This window comes from Phoca vitulina, unplaced genomic scaffold, assembly GCF_004348235.1.
Source record: "Phoca vitulina isolate PV1807 unplaced genomic scaffold, GSC_HSeal_1.0 scaffold16, whole genome shotgun sequence".
NCBI classification, from domain to species: domain Eukaryota; kingdom Metazoa; phylum Chordata; class Mammalia; order Carnivora; family Phocidae; genus Phoca; species Phoca vitulina.
Genome location: NW_022589719.1, coordinates 29,283,986 through 29,304,704, shown reverse-complemented (window position 1 = coordinate 29,304,704; position 20,719 = coordinate 29,283,986). Strand labels below are relative to the sequence as shown.

Genomic DNA, 20,719 nt, shown 5'->3' with positions numbered 1-20,719 from the left:
CCCCGGCGCACTGGGTTTCCCTCTCGGAGGCTGCAGTTCGCGTGCGCGCGACCCCGCCGCTCTGGTTTTCCACCCCGGGGCTGCCCTAAAGTCCTTTCCTGCCGCTACCGGTCTGCGAGTCTGTGCCCGTCCGCAGCGCGCGAGGCTGTCACTCACCGGCGGTGTAGGATCCCCACAGCCAGGCTCCCTCCTGCTGCCGTTTATCCTCCGATATCTGCCCGCAGAATCACGGCTCTCCAATTCGTACCCTGAAACCAACCGCCTGTGATATTCTGTTTGTAGAGATCCAGATCTTACATCTCAGGCTGGTTTCGTGGGTGCTCAGAGTGGTCTGGTAGATATCCAGCTCAATTCCGGGGACCAGTTGAAATAGGGTCCCCTACTCCTCCGCCATCTTTCCCCCCTCCCTCGAAGTGCGCATTTAAATTTGAATCTTTAGTGAAGTCAGGGATCAAACCCCACACTAAAACCAGTCACCATCCTGTCATTCTGGTGCTAACACCACCTTGTTTATGTTCCTAGATGAGGACTTCGGTGTCACAATAGGGAGAGGGCTGGCAGAAATAACCATTACCTTGAGCCAATGTAACTTTGATCCAATCTCTCCCGGATCCGTCTGACGACTTGGGGCTGCAAGCCGGATTTGGAAGCCAAGCCAGGATCAGTGGTTTCCTCCAGTGAATTGTCCTTGGCTCATTCACCAAAACCCTGATTTTTACACAACTTGACATTGCCAAGAAATGTGTAATTTGGCATTTAATCCCCCATTTACCCGTGACAGTTCATATGGATCATTAGATATCTACACCATTATCTTCTATATTGAGTTAGTAATTTTCCCTCCACTATGTGCCCAACTTTTCTTGCTACCTGTAGAAACGCACAGTTGTAAAGCTCTGGTCCTCAGGGGAATTACAAGGAGGATATGGCAGAACTGATATAAGTATTTGTACTATGAGAACAATGATTTTCCACTGAAGCTGACTGACTCTCTCCTTCCTTCTGTATTGTAGGCATTTGTCAATGTCTGGAGACGTTTTGGGTGTCCCCACAGGGTAGGTGGTATGCTAATGGCATCAAGTGGGTAGAGACTAGTGCTCTTCTTAAGCAACCTGGGATGCTTAGGACATTTACTCAAAAAGGACATTTTCATCCTCAAATGTCAATAGAGCCTTGGTTGAGAAACTCAGTGTTAGAGAAATCACTAAAAGCATTTGCCCTGTGGCAAAATATCAGTAGTGCTAGGTATCCTCACATTAAGTGGACAGTGAGTGGAGCCCCAGTGCAGACAGATGCTGGCAGGACTGAGGGCATCTGTGTCATCGAGTGCACAGATCTCATCTTGTTTCACAGAGGGCCTTGTTTTCTCCATTCTGTCATCCACATCCTCTTTGTCCTTCAAAATCCAACTCAGTCTTCACCTCTTCCCAAAGTCTTCCTTCAGAGAGAATGTTCAGCTCATAAGGGCTTTGTTCTTGGTTGAATGTCTTACGGCCTTTGAATTCTATGGTAGAATCTCAATCTCAGGGATATATTGGTATCTTTTTCACTTCTTTTATGTCTTGTCATTTGACATGATAATTAATTCCTTAAGGAAATCCATTAATTCTTCCAATAAAATACATAAATTGCTCCTATGTTTGGTGCAGTGTAGATTCATAGTTGACCTGAGATAATTTGCTGAATCATAGCACAGTTTTGGTCAAATTTTTCTCTAACGAATTCTTTTTGCCTCTTCTCTCTTGTCCTTCCTTTTCATTTATAACAACTTCTTGTTTTTTTCAAAATTTTCATCTTATTTTTTTTAAGTTTACTTATTTTTAGTAATCTGTACACCCCTCATGGGGTAGAATTCATGATCCAGAGATCAAGTGTCACATACTCTTATGACTACACCAGCCAGGTGCCCCTCAAAATTTTCCTTTTAAAATGGTGATATGGGGCGCCTGGGTGGCTCAGTTGGTTAAGCGACTGCCTTCGGCTCAGGTCATGATCCTGGAGTCCCGGGATCGAGTCCCACATCGGGCTCCCTGCTCAGCAGGGAGTCTGCTTCTCCCTCTGACCCTCCCCCCTCTCATGCTCTCTGTATCTCATTCTCTCTCTCAAATAAATAAATAAAATCTTTAAAAAAAAAAAAAATAAAATGGTGATATGGAAGCACTGTTGAAAAAGGAAACTATTGAAAACAGCTTCCATTGAGAAACGCTGGAGCCGTCTCTATTCTTACCCACACCACGTGGCTTCATACTCCTCCACAACTTCTTTCACTGTGTCTCCTGGTTTTGCTGTGTTCTCAATATTGTTTTAAAATTTTTTTTTTTTTTTTTTAAGATTTTATTTATTTGCGAGAGAGAGAATGAGAGACAGAGAGCATGAGAGGGAGGAGGGTCAGAGGGAGAAGCAGACTCCCTGCCGAGCAGGGAACCCGATGCGGGACTCGATCCCGGGACTCCAGGATCATGACCTGAGCCGAAGGCAGTTGCTTAACCAACTGAGCCACCCAGGCGCCCTCAATATTGTTTTAAACTCTTCTCTACTGATTCATCCATAAAAACCTAAGTTTTATCCTGCATTGACTGGATTTCATGCCTTATCTTTTCTCATCTACTCCTTCTTTTTGGTAAAGCATATCCTCCCATACCTTCTGAGAAAAAGCTCACTGGAGATAAAACTTTTGAAGATTTGCACTTCCAAAATCTCCATTTTTCTTCATGGTTAAGTGATAGTTGACTTCATATAGAATTCCATTCATATACAATTACAGGTTGCAGCCTCTGAATTTTTTTTTTTTTTTTTGCAATTTCATTACTTCTTTATTGTGGATTGTCACTGTAACTGTTTACCATTGAATTACTATAAACGTTTCTTTTTTTTTTTTCCATGCAGAACGTGCCCTCTTTAATACCCATCACCAGGCTAACCCATCCTCCCACCCCTCTCCCCTCTAGAACCCTCAGTTTGTTTTTCAGAGTCCATCATCTCTCATGGTTCATCTCCCCCTCCGATTTCCCCCCCTTCATTCTTCCCCTCCTGCTGTCTTCTTCTTCTTCTTTTTTTTTTTTTAACATATAATGTATTATTTGTTTCAGAGGTACAAATCTGTGATTCAACAGTCTTGCACAATTCACAGTGCTCACCATAGCACATACCCTCCCCAATGTCTATCTCCCAGCCACCCCATCCCTCCCACCCCCCACCACTCCAGCAACCCTCAGTTTGTTTCCTGAGATTAAGAATTCCTCATATCAGTGAGGTCATATGATACATGTCTTTCTCTGACTGACTTTGCAGCCTCTGAATTTTTAATCTAACTTTTGTGTCTTCCAGTCTTGTGTTGAATCAATTTTTATTCTCCATTCTTAGATATGACCTAGTGTTTCCTTCTGAAAAAAAAAAAAAACACCTTTTTCTGAGTGGTGTTAAAAGAATCACAGAGATGTGTTTTGAGGTGAGGAGTGAGTGGGTTATTCAATTTTGTATTATTCATTTCTAGGAATTTTTCTTGTCCTGTTGCTTTGATTATTTTCTTCCCACTGTGTTCTGTCTCATTCTGCATATCTGTTAGTTAGGTGTCATGGATCGATGCTTTAACATGCTTTTCCATTCTCTCATATTTGTGTTCTTTATCCTTTCCAATACATATACACTACTTATGTTTCATGATTTTGCTTTGAGTTCCAACTCATTCTTATTTTTTTCCAGAGGTTATATTTTTAATTTTTCCAGATCTCTCTTTTACTTGGGATATTTTTAAGCCATGAGGAGATGAAGAGATCTTGGTAATCTGGACTTTCTGAAGACCCATGAAAGGATCCACAAGAGAAAGATCTGCCTGGCCCAGAGAATCTACACTAAATGCAAAAGAATATGAGTAAGTTAAGAACTTTCTTGTCTCTTGTCTCACCTAATTTTAGGCCTTAACTCTGCCAGAAATTATGGTTAGTAGCCAGGAGTGAAAACATAAGAATGAAAGAAAGGAGGGCGCCTGGGTGACTCAGTTGGTTAAGCGACTGCCTTCGGCTCAGGTCATGATCCTGGAGTCCCTGGATCGAGTCCCGCATCGGGCTCCCTGCTCGGCAGGGAGCCTGCTTCACCCTCTGACCCTCCCCCCTCTCATGTGCTCTCTCTCTCTCTCTCATTCTCTCTGTCTTAAATAAATAAATAAAATCTTTAAAAAAAAAAAAGAATGAAAGAAAGGAGAAGTCTTAATCTGAAACAATGTGAGGTTTTGATTATTATACAGGCCTGAATATGCTAATTACAGAATGGAGACATTAGACTTCATATCCCAGGAAATGGAGAACCTTTGAAGGTTTGCTTGAAATAAGCCATGGAAAAAGCAGAGCTTTGTGTTCAGAGTGTTGACTTTTTGTAGAGAGTAAGATGGATGCAGGGAGAAGCCATTCGAGGAGGAGTCCCTGGGCAGAGAGTGGTAATCTGTGTCCAGGGGAACAAATGGAGGCCTCAAAGACAAAGTCAAAAGACTCTGCATACATTCATCCTTTGTGCTTGGTTAAACACAGTTGTGAGTTGAGCCAGAGTTACTAGAAAATTAGGCATATGTCAACAAAGAAAAATGTAGGAGGCGAATCAAAGAGTGAGTTGACACCAGACGTTATTTGACTTTGAGGTGTCAACAACTCTGGAGGAGTATGTCCAGTGGAGATTGAACTAGAGGCCTGGCTCCAATTTAGTTATCTTTCTGCTGCGTCAGGGAGCTATAGCCTGAGGAGTCTCTGTGTGTGCATATGTGCATGTGTGTGTGTGTGTGTGTGTGTGTGTGTTTGGTAAAATATACCTAAGATAAAATTTATTATTTAAACTTTTTAAATGTACAATTCCACTGCATTAAGTACATTCACAATGTTGTAATGGCTACTCATTTGCAGAAGTCATCTCAAACAGAAACTCTGTACGCAGTAAATAATCACTCTATAAACTTCTCTCCTCCCAGCCCTGCCTTTGCAGTCTTGCTTTGTCTCACCTCACACTCTGTAGCAGCAGCTCATGAAGGAATATGTTCCTGTATGAGACCTTAATTTTATTAGTTTTATAACAGAGGAACTAATGGATACCCTTGAAATGAGCAGGATTGAAGGTTTACAGAAGTAGCTAAGGAAAGGTCTCAAGGCAGGGGTTGACTGGCTGGCAGAGTGGGAAGAGCATGGGACTCTTGATCTCGGGGTCATGAGTTTGAGCCCCATATTGGGTGTACAGATAACTTAAATAAGAATAAAACTTAAAATAAAACACAAAATGTCTCATGGTGACCACCACGGTGATGCTGGGGGTTCTCTGAGTATCACGGAGATTCTTGTCCTCCTCCCCCCATTGACGGGCACCTGCCTCTCCAGTCACTGGGCCACTGACACTTAAAGGAGATGGGGATGAAGAAATGAGGACTGCATGGGTTCTGCCAGCAGAGATATCTGTATTTTGGTCCTGGTGGCTGTGGCAAGCAGTCTGGGCATCAGTTGCTTTTGAAATCTTCCGAATTGATCTAACACAGAGCCAGGGTTGAGGAACACTTGAGGAAGACATTCTTCATCTCCACATTCAATGGTGGTATTAATCTTTTACCTTCCTGGCTGCTGGTAGGGACTAAGAGAGACAGAACATGTAAACCTTCCAGGATAATGACTAGCCCATAAGAGTGCTCAGTGAATGTAAATGCTTAGTATTTTAGAAATGACAATGGTGATTGATAAAATTTGTTGTTTTACATTATTAATTTATCCAAAACCACTCTGTGATATGAATAATCTATCAGAGAAAGGCAAAGTGATAACAGAAAGATATGTGTGTGTGTATGTGTAAGTGTGATATTGTGTATTTCTGGGTTTGTCTGTGTGTGATTGTAAAACTGTGTACTGTGTGTTGTTGAGGGTGAAATGTGTGTCTGTGTATAAAGATTTGTTTCAGGGTGTGTGACTCAGAGAGAGCTTCACAAAGAGGAGACAGGAAATGGACCTTGCAGGTGAGGTTGTAGGCTGTCCTATTCAGGCAGGACATAGAGGCAAAGAGAACTCCGCCTCCCTGGTACAATCGAGTGACTCAGGGTGATACATGAGTGAATGGCATGCAGACAAATAGGGCTGAGCATAGAGTCCTGGGTGATCAGGGATTGAGGCTAAGGAGTGCCCAGGGATGGAGCCATGAATGCCCTTGTGTGCAATGCAAATGGTGGGCCTTGATCCACCCAGCAGTGTGTCTGCAGTCTGAGTATCTCAGTTTTCAAGAGCTCCATAATCCTTGTGTCCACTGAGCATAGTATGTAACTTGAATACGGAATGTATTTCACAAAAGGGGACCAATTTGAGTGTCCATATTTCTTGATGTGTTAAAAATTTATTATAAAGGCATTGCTAATAATTGATAATAGTAAATAGCTGTTACCTTCTATTTCTCAGTCAAGAGGTAGTATCACTTTTTGACTATAATTTGAGAGTTGGGTTTAACATTCAAAAACTCCTCTTACTCAAAAGGTGTGGAAACATGTAACCTTTAGTAATTCGTGGTTGTAGGAGTGAGATCAGATTCACAGTTGGAAGGGAGGGTCACTTTGGTGTCAATGAGGAATATGTATTGCAGGAAAGTATGGCAGAGCCCAGGGAGCCACATAGGAAAATTTGACGCAAGCCAGGCAGGACAGGACTGGTGTGTGATGATGGCTGTGGGGATGGCAAGGAGGGGAAGCTCAGAAGTAAGGCTGTGAAAGCAGTAGGAGCAGAATTCAGTGAACTTTTGGATGTCACGGGGATGTGAAAACAGTAAACTTATAAAGCTCACCAAAAGATACCCGCATCTTAATCCCTGCAACTTGCAATGCTACCTTCATGGTAGAAAAGGACTTTGTCAATGTGATAAAACTAGACTCTGACATGGCCTTATTGTCCTGAATTTTTGTGATTGTCCTCTACATGAAACCCCATATATCTTAAAGATTTTATTATTTATTTATTTATTTGAGAGAGAGAGAGAGACCTAAAGCCTGAGTAGAGGAAGGGGTGGGGGAGGTGCAGAGGGAGAGGGAAAAGCAGACTCCCCTCAGAGCAGGGAGCTGGAAGCAGGGATGGATCCTGGGATCCAGGATCATGCCCTGAATCGAAGGCTGAGCCACCCATGCACCCCACACCCCATATATTTTATATGAAAAAGACAAAGGGAGATTGACAGGCACAGAAAAGGAGAAAGCAGTGTGACCTCATAGGGCAGAGATCAGAGTGATGGGACACAAGATAAGGAATGATGGTTTCCAGCCATCAAAGCTGGAAGCAACCATGACTAGATTTTCACCTCAATCTTCCAGAGGTAGCGTGGCCCTCCTGACACAATAATTTCTGCAAAGTGTTACAGATTTTGAATCCTGTCATCCAAATGTTGAGAAAATAATTGGTGTAAGCCACTAAATGTACGGTAGTGTTTTGCAGTGGAAACTAATCAGGTGCCTCATGGCTTGGAGTCTATTGAGAAAGGAAGGCTCATGGAAGGTAGAGCAGGCTGCAGGCAGGCAATGTGTACAGTTTTACACATTCACCTGAAGTAACTGTGGAGTCCTGTATGGAGTTTTCCAGGTGGCAGCTGGATACTCTTTCTGGAGCTCTCAGGAGAATGTGAGGGAAAAAGCATTAACCTGAGGTGTTGATGAGTGGTCTAGGTGTCGGGCAATGTGCATGTGCACACTCAAAAAGAGTTAACTGAAGGGTGAACCCTGGAGATTCACTAAAAATTGAGAAGTAGATGGAAAACAAAGTATACCAGAGAATTCATAACATTGAATCCAGAGTGAAGGTGTGAGGACCAAGTAGGTTTTTGTGGTTGTGATAAGGACACAATATTAGTGATGCTGCTGGTTGAGAACCACGTTGAGAATTAGGCTGTGGGTATCCTTCTTACAAAACCATAGCAGGAATTTTTTTTTTTTTTATCATTTATTACCCTGAAACTTCATTTTTGCTGGTGGCCATGTGAATGGGAAATCTATAAAGTGATGCAGGACAATTCCTGAGCAAATATTTCCTCTTTTGGTCCCTGCTCCCCAGGCTGCCATGGGTAACTGGACATTAGGTCTCTGAAATTAACTACTGACAACACCCAATGTCCACTGCATGACAAAGAGCACCCCAACTCAAGGCTGGAGACTGTGGGATAATAAGAAGACATTTATAGCAGTGCAGAGCAAGTGATTTATTGAAGCAAGATGTTGAAACCTTTACATTTTCCAGAAGAATAAGTGATCATTGCAAGACAGACATACTGTATATAAGGTTCATATGAGACATTTTTTCAGGATTTTCCCCTGAAACAGATAAAGGAGAGAGAAGTTCAGTTATGCTGTTCCTGGGGATGACACCTTAACACAGACTCTACTCATAAGACATTGTCTGTGAAATTTGAACCAACAAAAGGCAAGTAGAATGGGCACAAGACAGGAAACCAGGGAGAATGGTAAACTAAATACACCTGACACAATTACAACAAACGATGCAAATCAGGAAAAATCCATTTTCATAGTCTGGCAAATAAAGCCTGAGGTGACCCAAGAGTAAGACTCAAGTTTCTAATGGAAGGAGGAGCAACCCAGTATTTTTTCCTCTGCTATCCCAGGGTGGAGGACTCTAATTTTTCACTGCAGTGGGAAGACTGGGGTGAGAGATTGGAACAGGGGTGGGAGGGGACTTTGGGAATACTGCTTTCAGGAGAGTCCCAGGTTCATGGTGTGTAAAGATGGCACATGTCTTCTCAGCACTGAAAACCCAGCCCCCATGGGCATTTATGACTGAATCTGATGAGCCAAATCCAGCAGTGGATGGGCTGAGAGACACCTTTAACTATCTTATTTCTAGACAAAGATATAATTTAAGTGTTTTACCCTCACATGTGACTACAGGAGATAGTGGAAGGAGGGTTTCTGGACATGGGTACGATAAAGGAGAGCACTGTAGGCAGGTAGTGGTGAAGTGGGCTGAGGAAGGGGGGTAGGTCTTGGCTATGCAGAAGCTGGCAGAGTGCCCAGCCAGCTGCCCTCCATGCTGACAGAGGACCAGGTTCCCTCCTTTCCAGCTGTCTCCCCATTCAACACTCCCAACATGTCCATGGGATTCTGCTGTGACTGTGTCTGCTCAGAGGGGGAGAACTCGCCCTCAGGAAAGCTTCCAAGTAAGGAGGCAGTCAGGCTTTGGCCCTTCAACATCACTGTTTGGGGCTCCTGGTGTCCTCTCCCTCAGGACACTATGGGGAACCTGGCACCCAGGGAAGTGACCTGAAGAGGAGGAAGGTGCCCAGATGCTCCAGGCAGCCTTAGTGTAGCTCTCCAGGTGTAATGTCATCCACCCTGTGGCCACCTTTCACCCTATCAGTGGTGAGCAAGGAGGAAGAGACCTCCACCACCTGTGCCCCTGACAGAGCAGCACCCTTACCGCCCTCCTGGCTGCTCAGCTGAGCAGAAGCCTCTATGCACAAAGAAGAAAGGAATTACCAATGTGTTTGCAATTAGTATTCTATTCCCAAGGAATATCTTATCTGTGCAGGACTTCACTTCCAACTTGGCCTCAATGAATTCTTGAGATGCGTTAAATTTCCTAATTGTTTTCTTGTAGATGGTTGCAGGTTGAAAGAGAAAGCCCAACAAATCATCTACTAAGGCTGGACAGGCAAACGCATTGGCTGGTGAAGAAAAAGAAATACAATCGATATATTGGAAATCACATTTCCCCCATGGCTTCCTGATGTTAGAACTAGACAGAAACCCAAAAGGTTGTATGATCTCATCCCATTATAGTGCCAAGGACAATGGGTGAATAGGGAAACTGTGACTTCATACTCAAGAGCAAACAGAGGAGCTAAGACTAGAATATCAGCTTACTGATCCTTAGTTCAGTTTTTATCCTTTTTAAATCACATTCCTTCCTTTCCAAAACTCTCCTGGTTTGATGGAATTTACTTTCTTTATATTTCACACAATTACGTTTTGCCTGAATAGAATGACATCTTGTTTTTGTCTTGGATTTTGGGTTAGAGGAGATTTTAAAATCAATTTTTAAGTGAATGGTAGAGTCAGATCTTTCCAGAGAGCAGAGAAGCCGTGGGTCAGTCTGCAGAAGAGCAGGTCACACTCTTTATATGGTGGAAGATGACAGCTTGAGACTAAAGAATTGGATTATGTCATTGGATGCAGATATGGTTAAAAAGCTAAATTCATACATACAAACAAAACCCCCAGGTAATCAGTTTGAACACATTTGAAGCTTATACACAAAGTTATGACTGGCTTTTTTATTCCTGCATGGATGGACAGAATTCCTTAGAGAGGGTGAGAGACAGGGAATGGGGCTCTTTCCTAACTCCAATGGAACTGTGGCAAGACTTAAAGTGACCACTTTTCTTAATGTGGATTCTCTAACAATCCACATCTTTGTAACCATGCTGTAGCCAGGGAGGTACCCTATTAGGATCTTTTCTGACCCCTGATCAGATGTCAAACTATGCAAAGAATTTGAGAGGTTTACATCAGAGGCAATAGAGGGAAAGAAGAGGATGTTTAGATAGATGAAATAAAGATGGAAGAAGACTTGGGTCAGTATCAAGGATAAGAAGACATACAAAAATATTGTGGAATAGATAGCCAGAATTAATCTAGATAAACAGAAATCCCATTCCTCAGAGTGTACTCATTCTATTACAAAATACTGGGAGCACTCTTAGAAAACCAGGAGGACTGGTAGATACAGTGAGATCTACTCACTAGTAGATTTAGTGAGTGCTGCTTATTCCCAGAGCTGCCTTGAAGATTTATTATCAGAGACTAAGAGAACACTAGCACTTCTGGAAGTGAGAACTCTCCCCAAACCGTTCCAGCTGTAACATTTAAGTCTGAATCCATGAGTGAAAATGCTGTGGACTCAACTGGCACCTGAAAAACTCTGGGAAGGAGAATGTCTGGAAACTACTAGACATCAGCCTGTAGCCAAACCTAGACCCTTGTCACAGTTAATCTCAGTTCATTGCTATAGCTACTCTAGTGGTATCTGTCAAACACAAGGATGAGAAGAAACTTGAAGAGATTAAACATTTTGTTGAAGGCCAAAGCACTGCTAAGTGGCAAGGCCATGATTCACACTAAATCTTATGACCTCTTGCTTCTGAAATACAGATCACAGATAAGGAGAGAGGCTTCAGTGGAAAACTCTTAAAATTTGCCCGCAAGAATTTGTTGTAAAATTTCCAGGTTGTTGTAACTGACAAAAAGAACCTTGAGCTTGGGAGATGAGGTGGGGAGGAGGAGGGCTAGTACACAAGTGTAGGAAAAAGAGGAGAGCCACTTAAGTTCACCTAGTTCAGAGAAGGGTACTCACCAGGGCTGGTGCCTGTCTGATGAGAAATGATACTCACCCTCATAGCAGTAAAGAGCCAGAATGACCAGCAGGACACTCAGGAACAACCTCATTTTGTATTTTCCTTTGAGTTTTCAGCTTTATTGAAAGGTGAGCAATTAGGAGCTGAATTCAGGAGACTGGGGAGCCCAGAGCTACTTATACCTAGAGAGCCTCCCTGGTGCTGCCCAAATAAACAAGTGGTTAGGCCATGGGCCTGGCTTCCAGCCCTAGCTTCCTCATTGAGTGCTCATGCCATCCATCAGTGTCACAGACCCCAATGACTTGGTCAAAATTCCTGTTCATAGCACTGCTGGCTGCATGCACCTCTCCTTTGTAGCAAAAACGGAGGTTGTAGTTTTACAAATCTATAGTCAGTTAATTGATGCAAGCCTGTCCCCCCCCCCCCCCCGCCCCCGGGCATTAGCTCCTGACATGCCGGGTCAACTTCTGGTTTTGCTCATCTTTACTTAGCATAATGCCTGGCATACAGGAAAGGAAAAGCAAATATACTTGGGATAAATGATGAATATGAATCACCAAACCACTAAACTTGGTTAAGGTGTATCTTCAGTGTGAATAAATGCCCGGTATGCCAAGTATCCCTTTGGGCAGGTGAGGGAGAAAGGTTAGTAGCATAGTGATCCCAGTGAGAAGAATGAGTGGTTTTTGGTATCCCAAGAGAAGACAATGCCAAGAGGAAGACTACCTCCCCAATACTAATTTCCTATTCTAAGCTAATATTTTAAAAAATATCAAAAGATATTTAAAATCAAATCAGGCTCTATATGGAGAAAAAGAAGCTCCTCGTTAGTTTTACTTGTCAACTGGAAGGATCACACCTCGGTGTCATCAGGATCCAGGCAATAGATCTCCCCATACTGGCTCTTCCTCTGCCTCTCCCCAATTATGAGCATTCTGCTCTGTGGAAACACAGGGGAGCTGTGGAAGATTCTTACTAAAGGCATGGGAAGGTCAGTCTGGTTATCCAGAGGAGCATATGGGAGAGCCATTCAAGTGTATATAGAATTTTGACTTGAAGAAATGGCTGGAGGAGGGATCCCAAGGAACAGCATGAGGGGAGACAAGAGGGCATAAATCATGTTCCTTGGGAATATCAGGTACCTAGGTTACCCTGAAACATACAATACATACAACAGTGCATGGTGGCAGAAGAAAGGCATTGTGACTAGAGAGACAGGATGGGCCAAATCAAGGAGAGTTTCCATTGTACTCTGTGGGATGTGGGGGCAGAATAGTGGGTGGGGTGAGACACATCTAGGTTTATTGGCACTAGTGCTTTCATGCTGGGTTTTAGATCTCTCACCAAAATCACATGGGTTTTTCACACCCATTATGATGGCTACTGTAAAAAAAAGAGAGAGAGAGAAAGAACAAGTGTTGGCAGGGATGTGGAGCAATAGGAACCCTTGTGCATTTTGGTGGGAATGTAAAATGGTGCAGCCTCTGAGGAAAAAAGCCTCAAAATCCCTCCAAAAATTAAAAGGAAAGTTAATATGATCAATCGAGTTCACCTCTCAGTACCTGTGCAAAAGAATCGAAAGCGGGGTCTCAAACACATATTTACATACCCATATTTATAGCAGCATTATCCACAATAGCCAAGAGGTGGAAAGAACCCAGTGTTCATGGGTAGATGAATAGATAAAGAAAATATGGTACATACATATAATGTAGGATTATTCACATTCAGCCATATAAAGCAAGGAAAGCTTGTCAAGTGCTACAGCATGGGTGATACTTGAGGACTGTAGACTAAGGGAAAGAAGCCAGTAAAAAGAGAAAATAGATCAATGGAACAGACTAGAGAGCCCAGAAATGGACCCTCAACTCTATGGTCACCTAATCTTCGACAAAGCAGGAAAGAATGTCCAATGGAAAAAAGACAGTCTCTTCAACAAATGGTGGTGGGAAAATTGGACAGCCACATGCAGAAGAATGAAACTGGACCATTTCCTTACACTGCACACAAAAATAGACTCAAAATGGTTGAAAGACCTCAATGTGAGACAGGAATCCCTCAAAATCCTAAAGGAGAACACAGGCAGCAACCTCTTCGACGTCAGCAGCAGCATCTTCTTCCTATAAACATTGCCAAAGGCAAGGGAAGCAAGGGCAAAAATGAACTATTGGGACTTCATCGAGATAAAAAGCTTTTGCACAGCAAAAGAAACAGTCAACAAAACCAAAAGACAACCGACAGAATGGGAGAAGATATTTGCAAGTGACATATCAGATAAAGAGCTAGTATCCAAAATCTATAAAGAACTTATCAAACTCAACACCCAAAGAACAAATAATCCAATCAAGAAATGGGCAGAAGACAGGAACAGACATTTTTCCAAAGAAGACATCCAAATGGCCAACAGACACATGAAAAAATGCTCAACATCACTTGGCATCAGGGAAATCCAAATCAAAACCTCAATGAGATACCACCTCACACCAGTCAGAATGGCTAAAATTAACAAGTCAGGAAACAACAGATGTTGGCGAGGATGCAGAGAAAGGGGAACCCTCCTACACGTTGGTGGGAATGCAAGCTGGTGCAGCCACTCTGGAAAACAGTATGGGGGTTCTTCAAGAAGTTGAAAATAGAGCTACCATATGACCCAGCAATTGCATTACTGGGTATTTACCCCAAAGAAACAAATGTAGTGATCCGAAGGGGTACGTGCACCCCGATGTTTATAGCAGCAATGTCCAAAATAGCCAAACTATGGAAAGAGCCAAGATGTCCATCGACAGATGAATGGATAAAGAAGATGTGGTATATATATACAATGGAATATTATGCAGCCATCAAAAGGAATGAAATCTTGCCATTTGCAATGACGTGGTTGGAACTAGAGGGTATTATGCTGAGCAAAATAAGTCAATCAGAGAAAGACGTGTATCATATGACCTCACTGATAGGAGGAGTTCTTTTTTTTTTTTTTTTAAAGATTTTTTTTTTTTTACAGAGAGAGCACAAGCAGAGGGAGAGAGAGGGAGAAGCAGGCTCTCTGCTGAGCAAGGAGCCCAATGTGGGACTCGATCCCAGGACCCTGGGATCACGACCGGGGCCAAAGGCAGCCGCTTAACCAACTGAGCCACCCAGGTGTCCCTGATATGAGGAGTTCTTAATCTCAGGAAACAAACTGAGGGTTGCTGGAGTGGTGGGGGGTGGGAGGGATGGAGTGGCTGAGTGATAGACATTGGGGAGGGTATGTGCTATGGTGGGTGCTGTGGACTGTGTAAGACTGTTGAATCACAGACCTGTACCTCTGAAACAAATAATACATTATATGTTAAAAAAAAAAAGAAGATAGTAGGAAGGGAAAAATGAAGGGGCGGAAATCGGAGGGGGAGATGAACCATGAGAGACTATGGACTCTGAGAAAAAAACTAAGGATTCTAGAGGGGAAGGTGGTGGGGGGATGGGTTAGCCTGGTGATGGGTATTAAAGAGGGCACGTATTGAATGGAGCACTGGGTGTTATATGCAAACAATGAATCATGGAACACTACATCAAAAACTAAAGATGTAATGTATGGTGATTAACATAACACAATAAAAAAATCTGTATAAATCAACATGAAAAGATATCTTAGATGATGTAATGTATGGTGATTAACATAACATAATAAAATAAAAAAATTAAAAAGAACTCAGCAAAAAAAAAAAAAAAAAAGGAAAGAAAATACTGTATGATTCCACTAATATGAGGTTCTTAGAGTGTCAGTTTCACAGAAATAGTGAGTAAATGGTGGTTGCCAGAGCTGGGGGAAGTAAAATATCATCTTCAATGAAAATCATGTCATCACATTAACAGTGGGTTGATGATATCTGGAAACATACCATTGTAATCCTCCGTACAGTTTCTTTGGGTTGCAAACCCTCCTGTAGCCAATAATAATAGTGGCAAGAAAATGAGTAGCAGTAATTTTGCTTGCTATCTATGGCCAGAGAATGTGGAAACATAATTTATCATCTTCAATCATTGCTCCAAATCTACAAGCCATTAGGTTTCCTGTTTAACAGTTGAGTCAACTAACTTGCAGAAGGTAAGAAACTTGCTCAATCTTGTTCAGTTTGGAAGCCAGTAGGTCTAGTTCAGGCATGACGTTATGTGAATTAAAAAGTAACAAATTGGTGCTTTCAGTTGGGGGTGGCTGGAGGTGGTGACATGTCAGATGGAACAGAGGTAGATGACAGTGAAGTTCTCTGCTTGCATCAGTTTCTGACTCAACTGAATTCTTCTGATGATCTTCACTTTCTTCATCTCTCTCTCCAGTTCTCTTCTTTGTTTACTTTTTAAAAATAGATTTATCCATTTATTTTAGAGAGGTGGGGGAAGGGTCCAGAGGGAGAGAGAGAATCTCTAACAGACTCCCCGATGAGACCTAGTCTGACCAGGGGCCAGATCTCAGGACCCCAATATCACGACCTGAGCTGAAACCAAGGGTCTGCCACTTAACTAACTGAGCCATCCAGGCGCCACTTCTTTTACTTTTTAAAAAGGTAATTTACTGACAACAGCAAATGCTGTTGGGGATGTGGAGTAACAGCAGCTCTCATTCACTGCCTGTGGGAATGCCAAATGATACAGGTACTTTGGAAAACAGTTTAGCAGTTTCTTATCAAATAAATATAGTCTTACAGTACGATCCAGCAATTGAGTTTCTTGGTATTCATGCGAAGTAGCTGAAAACACGGCTACACGAAATCTGCACGTGATGTTCATGGCACTTTCATTCATAGTTGCCCAAATTTGGAAGCAATCAAGATTTCCTTTAGTATGTCAATGGATAAAGAAAGTGTGGTACCTTCCAACGATGGGATATAGCTGTAAAATTCTAAGGAATTGATCTCTTTTTTTTTTTTTTTAAAGATTTTATTTATTTATTTGAGAGAGAGAGAATGAGAGAGAGAGAGCATGAGGAGGGGAGGGTCAGAGGGAGAAGCAGACTCCCCGCCGAGCAGGGAGCCCGATGTGGGACTCGATCCCGGGACTCCAGGATCATGACCTGAGCTGAAGGCAGTCGCTTAACCAACTGAGCCACCCAGGCGCCCAGGAATTGATCTCTTAAAGATGAGCTGTAAGCCATGAAAAGGCATGGAAGAGCCTTACATAAATATTACTAAGTAAGAGAAGCCAACGTGAAGAGCTGCCTAGTGTATGATTACAACTCTATGACATCCTGGGAAGGCAAAATTATGGAGACAATAAAAGATCTGAGGCTTTTGTGGGTTGGGGAGGCAAGAAGGATGAATATGCAGAGTACGGAGGATATGCAGGCTGGCAACACTACTCTGTATGAGACCATGATGCTGGATACCTGTCATTATCTATCTGTCGAAACCCATCAAATTACTACCTGAGTGAAATATAATGTGAATTACTGACCTTGAGTGATAAGGATGTGTCAGGATAGGTTCACCAATTGTAACAAATATACCATCAGGTGTGGTTATTGATGGTGTGGGAGGCAGTGCATGTGTGGAGGTGAGGGGCACATCGGGACTCTGTATGCTCTGCTTGGTTTTTCTGTGAACCTAACACTTCTTTAAATCCATAAAGGCTATTGAAAAAAGGGAAACATCTTGTTAAAAACATTCTCTTTCAGCAAGAAAACAGTCAGAAAAAAGTGATTCAATGGAACTGTCACCACATATAGATAGTCGATCAAGGGGAATAAATCTAAGATGATCTACTGAAAAAATGTATTAGGACTGACAAAAGTTCATTAGGTAGCTGAATATAAGATTAGCTTGTAAACATCAATGACTTTCCTATAAACCTGCTAATACTATTCAACATCATGGAAAAAAAAGATGCCATTGGCAACAGAACAATAGCAGCAACAGAAATATGTTGGAGTAACCTAAGTGGAAATGCAAACTTTAAGGATCAAATAATGAAAATTTACTTATAGATGTAAAAAGGAATCTTAAAAAATAGAGGCACACACTTTGTTCCTGACGAAAATAGTAGAACATTTAAGGAAGTCCGCTCTTCTCAAATTATTTTACAAATCCAGTCCAGCCCCGTTCAGAATCCTCAACAGGCAGTTTTACACTGTGTGTTGGGTTCTGAAATGCTGGGTCTTACAAAGTAGAATGTATTCATTCATTGAGCAGTGTGAGCAGTACATTGTAAGGGCCCAACTTTAGGGTCAGACAACTGGGTTCAAGCTCAGGTGTTGTACTTTCTACTTGTGGGCACATCAGCAAGATGCTGACCCTCTTGGGCTGGTGCTTCATCTGCAAAATAAGGTGATAACAATAGTGCTTACCTCATAGGATTTATTTTATGATAAATGAATTAATAAAGGAAAAACACTCAGCATAGTATCTGGCAGTAATGTCAGCTGTCAGGTTTATGTAACAAAAAGGAAAATATACAAGTAAAATGTCAAACACAATAAATCAGCTCACTCCCTATTCAAATATCAACCAAATGTAACTGACTCCGCCAATGAGGAATGTTTATTTATCCTAAGTGGGAACAAAGTGTGCTTCAGAATTTGGCTTTAGTCTCTTTGGGATTTCTCTCATGTTAAAATGGGGTTTCTCTCAGTTAAAATTTTCCCCATAGTACTTTTCAGTCACTTAATTCGTTGTTTTATTATCACATTGAAATGGCTTTTGTGATTTTAAATTCCAAACACTGAGTACTGGAACTAAAGGTATAAGAGAGTGGGGGGTGGGGACAGATATTAGTTATCCCCAAGCCACACAGGGTCTCTGGGCTCGTGTTCACAGCAGGAGACACTGGTCACATGTGTCCTTTTGGTTGAGGTTAAAATCCCAGGGATTCTCTAGGGCTTAACATATACATGGGACATGGAAAAATTTAAGACATCACTTCTGGATCATAAGGTCCACAAACAGTGTCACAAAGGATATATCATGTGGTGACACTGGTTGTCATGTCCCATTTTGCCTGAAATGAACATTCTTATTCCAATTTATAAAGACAGAGGCATGCATGTCACCCTTCAGATCTTACACAACATTGGCTCTGTGTACTAATCTCTAGACACCAAAAAAATAATTGAAAGTAATATTTTGTGGTACACACACTTTTTTCTATAAGAAGTGGTTTCTGATTCCTTGCTTTGGATAACATCAAAGGACCTAATTCAGCTGGGGATGATAAATCATTAAAAATAATTTGGAATGGTCTGTTTCCTGCTGCCTGCAAGTCTCGCACTGCAATCATGGTGGATGTCATGGTGTTGCCCAGGTCGTCCGTCAACACCAGCACGCTAGCTCAGTTCATCGACTGGGCAGTCTGCTTCATAAGGAGGCTGGAAAAGATTCATCCCATTGGAAAAATGTTTATACTTTCAGATGGAGAAGGAAAAAATGGAACCATTGAGTTGATGGAGCCCCTTGATGAAGAAATCTCTGGAATCGTGGAAGTAGCTGGAAGAGTAACGGCCAAGGCAACCATAATGTATACATCATATATCCAGTTTAAAGAAGATAACCATCCTTTTGATCTTGGACTTTACAATGAAGCTGTGAAAATTACCCATGAGTTCCCTCAGTTTTTTCCTTTGGGGGTAGAGCAATATGATTGATCTTGATGAACACATTGAAGACTGTCATAGGAAGCCCCTGATATTTGAGAGAGAGATTCCTGTGATTTTTAATATTTAATTTGTTCTTCTTTTAATTTCATTTACCTAACCTTATTAGATATTGCAATATCCCACTTTTGATGGAACCTGTCTGTATATTGAAACTTAAGTCCTCATAAAGAATCACTTCTCCAGTATATGGTCAGATCAGATGCAAGAACAAAGCAGTTGCCTTGAGTTTAGCTTTCTGTTTTATTAATAAAAGCTGAAATGGTACAAAAAATAATTTGGAGTGACAGATCACAATGTCATTTTTAGCTGGTACCTAGGGGAATTCAAAGAATCGAGTGACATCGCTGCCATACACTCACTCTTTTCCCATCTGCACATTCATGTGACCAGTATTTTCAGGGTTTACATCTATAGAGATGAAAAACATGAATAAACCTGCCTCATTGTAGGAATAAATGGTATTCATGGATATGCAAAACTAAAAAGGGCCTCATTCAGCTCTTTAAGAGATGTATTTATCAATAACATTTTATACCATAGATTTAAAAAGTATCAAAAATTGAAATATATGCCTTTATCCAAAGACTGCAAGCATCTTTGAAGGCACCCAAATCACCACTGTGCCTTATCTTACAAACTCTACAAAGCCATTTTATTACTTTTTCCCTTGTCATAGTGCATTGTTGAGCCTGTGAAATTTTTGCCCTGAGGGTCCTCAGGGAAATGTGTGAGCTGACTGAGCCATCTCCTACTCCCACATGTCAGTTGCCATTTGCCAACTCTCATACCCCTAACTCATGCTCAGACTCTTGCTACAAGCTGTGAGCCACAAAAAGAAACTCATATGGTGGAAAATGCCATTGGGCTTCAGAGATTGTTTCAGACACATGTTTGCCAAATAGTGCCATAACACAATGGTCCTAGGTGTCTAAATCTCTTTTCTGTGTAACATAAGGTAAAGAATGAAGAAAAAAAATCAGAAATGCTTGGTTTGCTCCAGAATTTTCCATAACAGTTTCTCATTGTGTGCACTGCCCTACTCGTGCATTTCATAATGCTGGGAATCCAGTCCAGGTGCCATTTCAGACACGAGCTGGAGTTTGACGATCCTTCATCCAACTGCACATTGATTCACACACCATCGCCCATCATTGTGGTCTTCCGATGACCCAGCTATATCAGGTACTCTCCCAGGATGACCTAACTCTTCCTTCCTGGGAAGGCAAAAGTTTGTTCATCCCATTTTGTCTGATCAATACAAGTGTTAACTTTGTATTGGAAAATAACTAGAAATTTATAGGAATTATGCAATGTTATGTACCCTAGTAGAAGATATGTTCACATTTACCCAGATCCACTCATTGTTGGCGAGTTACTCCATTTGCTCCCATATACAGACTCTTTGTGAGAATTCTGTTCAAAAATAGAATAAGACGAAGAGTCTTAACTTATGAGACAAATTTTCTGGCAGATTTGCAAAGGCTTAAACATCAAATTACAACCACATCTTGTACCCCAATCCCAGGGCTCTAAGAAGGTCATACTTAATTTGAGTGACAAATTACAGACTAAATAAATCACAAGTAACAAGCCTACAGTGGCTTAAAGCCCTCTCAATGATACAAAAAACATACAGGGTGCATTAAAATGAGCTGTGAAGAACTGCGTATGTGAAATTGTCATGGGCCCAGGAGATTTCCAGGTAGAACACCAGCAATTCTCTTCTGCCATGAGGAGACACTT

At 41.8% G+C, this 20,719-nt stretch overlaps 2 protein-coding genes across 2 annotated transcripts; one reads left to right on the top strand and one right to left on the bottom strand.

Annotated features, from left to right (window-relative positions):
• Positions 1 to 9,300: 9,300 nt before the first annotated feature.
• Positions 9,301 to 11,446, bottom strand: LOC116638707 (secretoglobin family 1D member 2-like). The gene is made up of 3 exons (XM_032414806.1): positions 11,392 to 11,446; positions 9,479 to 9,666; positions 9,301 to 9,390 (listed from the first exon to the last, which is right to left on the bottom strand). Exons 1-3 carry the CDS (start codon positions 11,444 to 11,446, stop codon positions 9,301 to 9,303), a joined length of 333 nt encoding a protein of 110 aa, XP_032270697.1.
• Positions 11,447 to 18,598: 7,152 nt separating this feature from the next.
• LOC116638093 (replication protein A 14 kDa subunit-like) lies at positions 18,599 to 18,971 on the top strand. Its single transcript, XM_032413809.1, has one exon. It carries the CDS (start codon positions 18,599 to 18,601, stop codon positions 18,962 to 18,964), a length of 366 nt encoding a protein of 121 aa, XP_032269700.1. The 3' UTR covers positions 18,965 to 18,971.
• Positions 18,972 to 20,719: the final 1,748 nt, after the last annotated feature.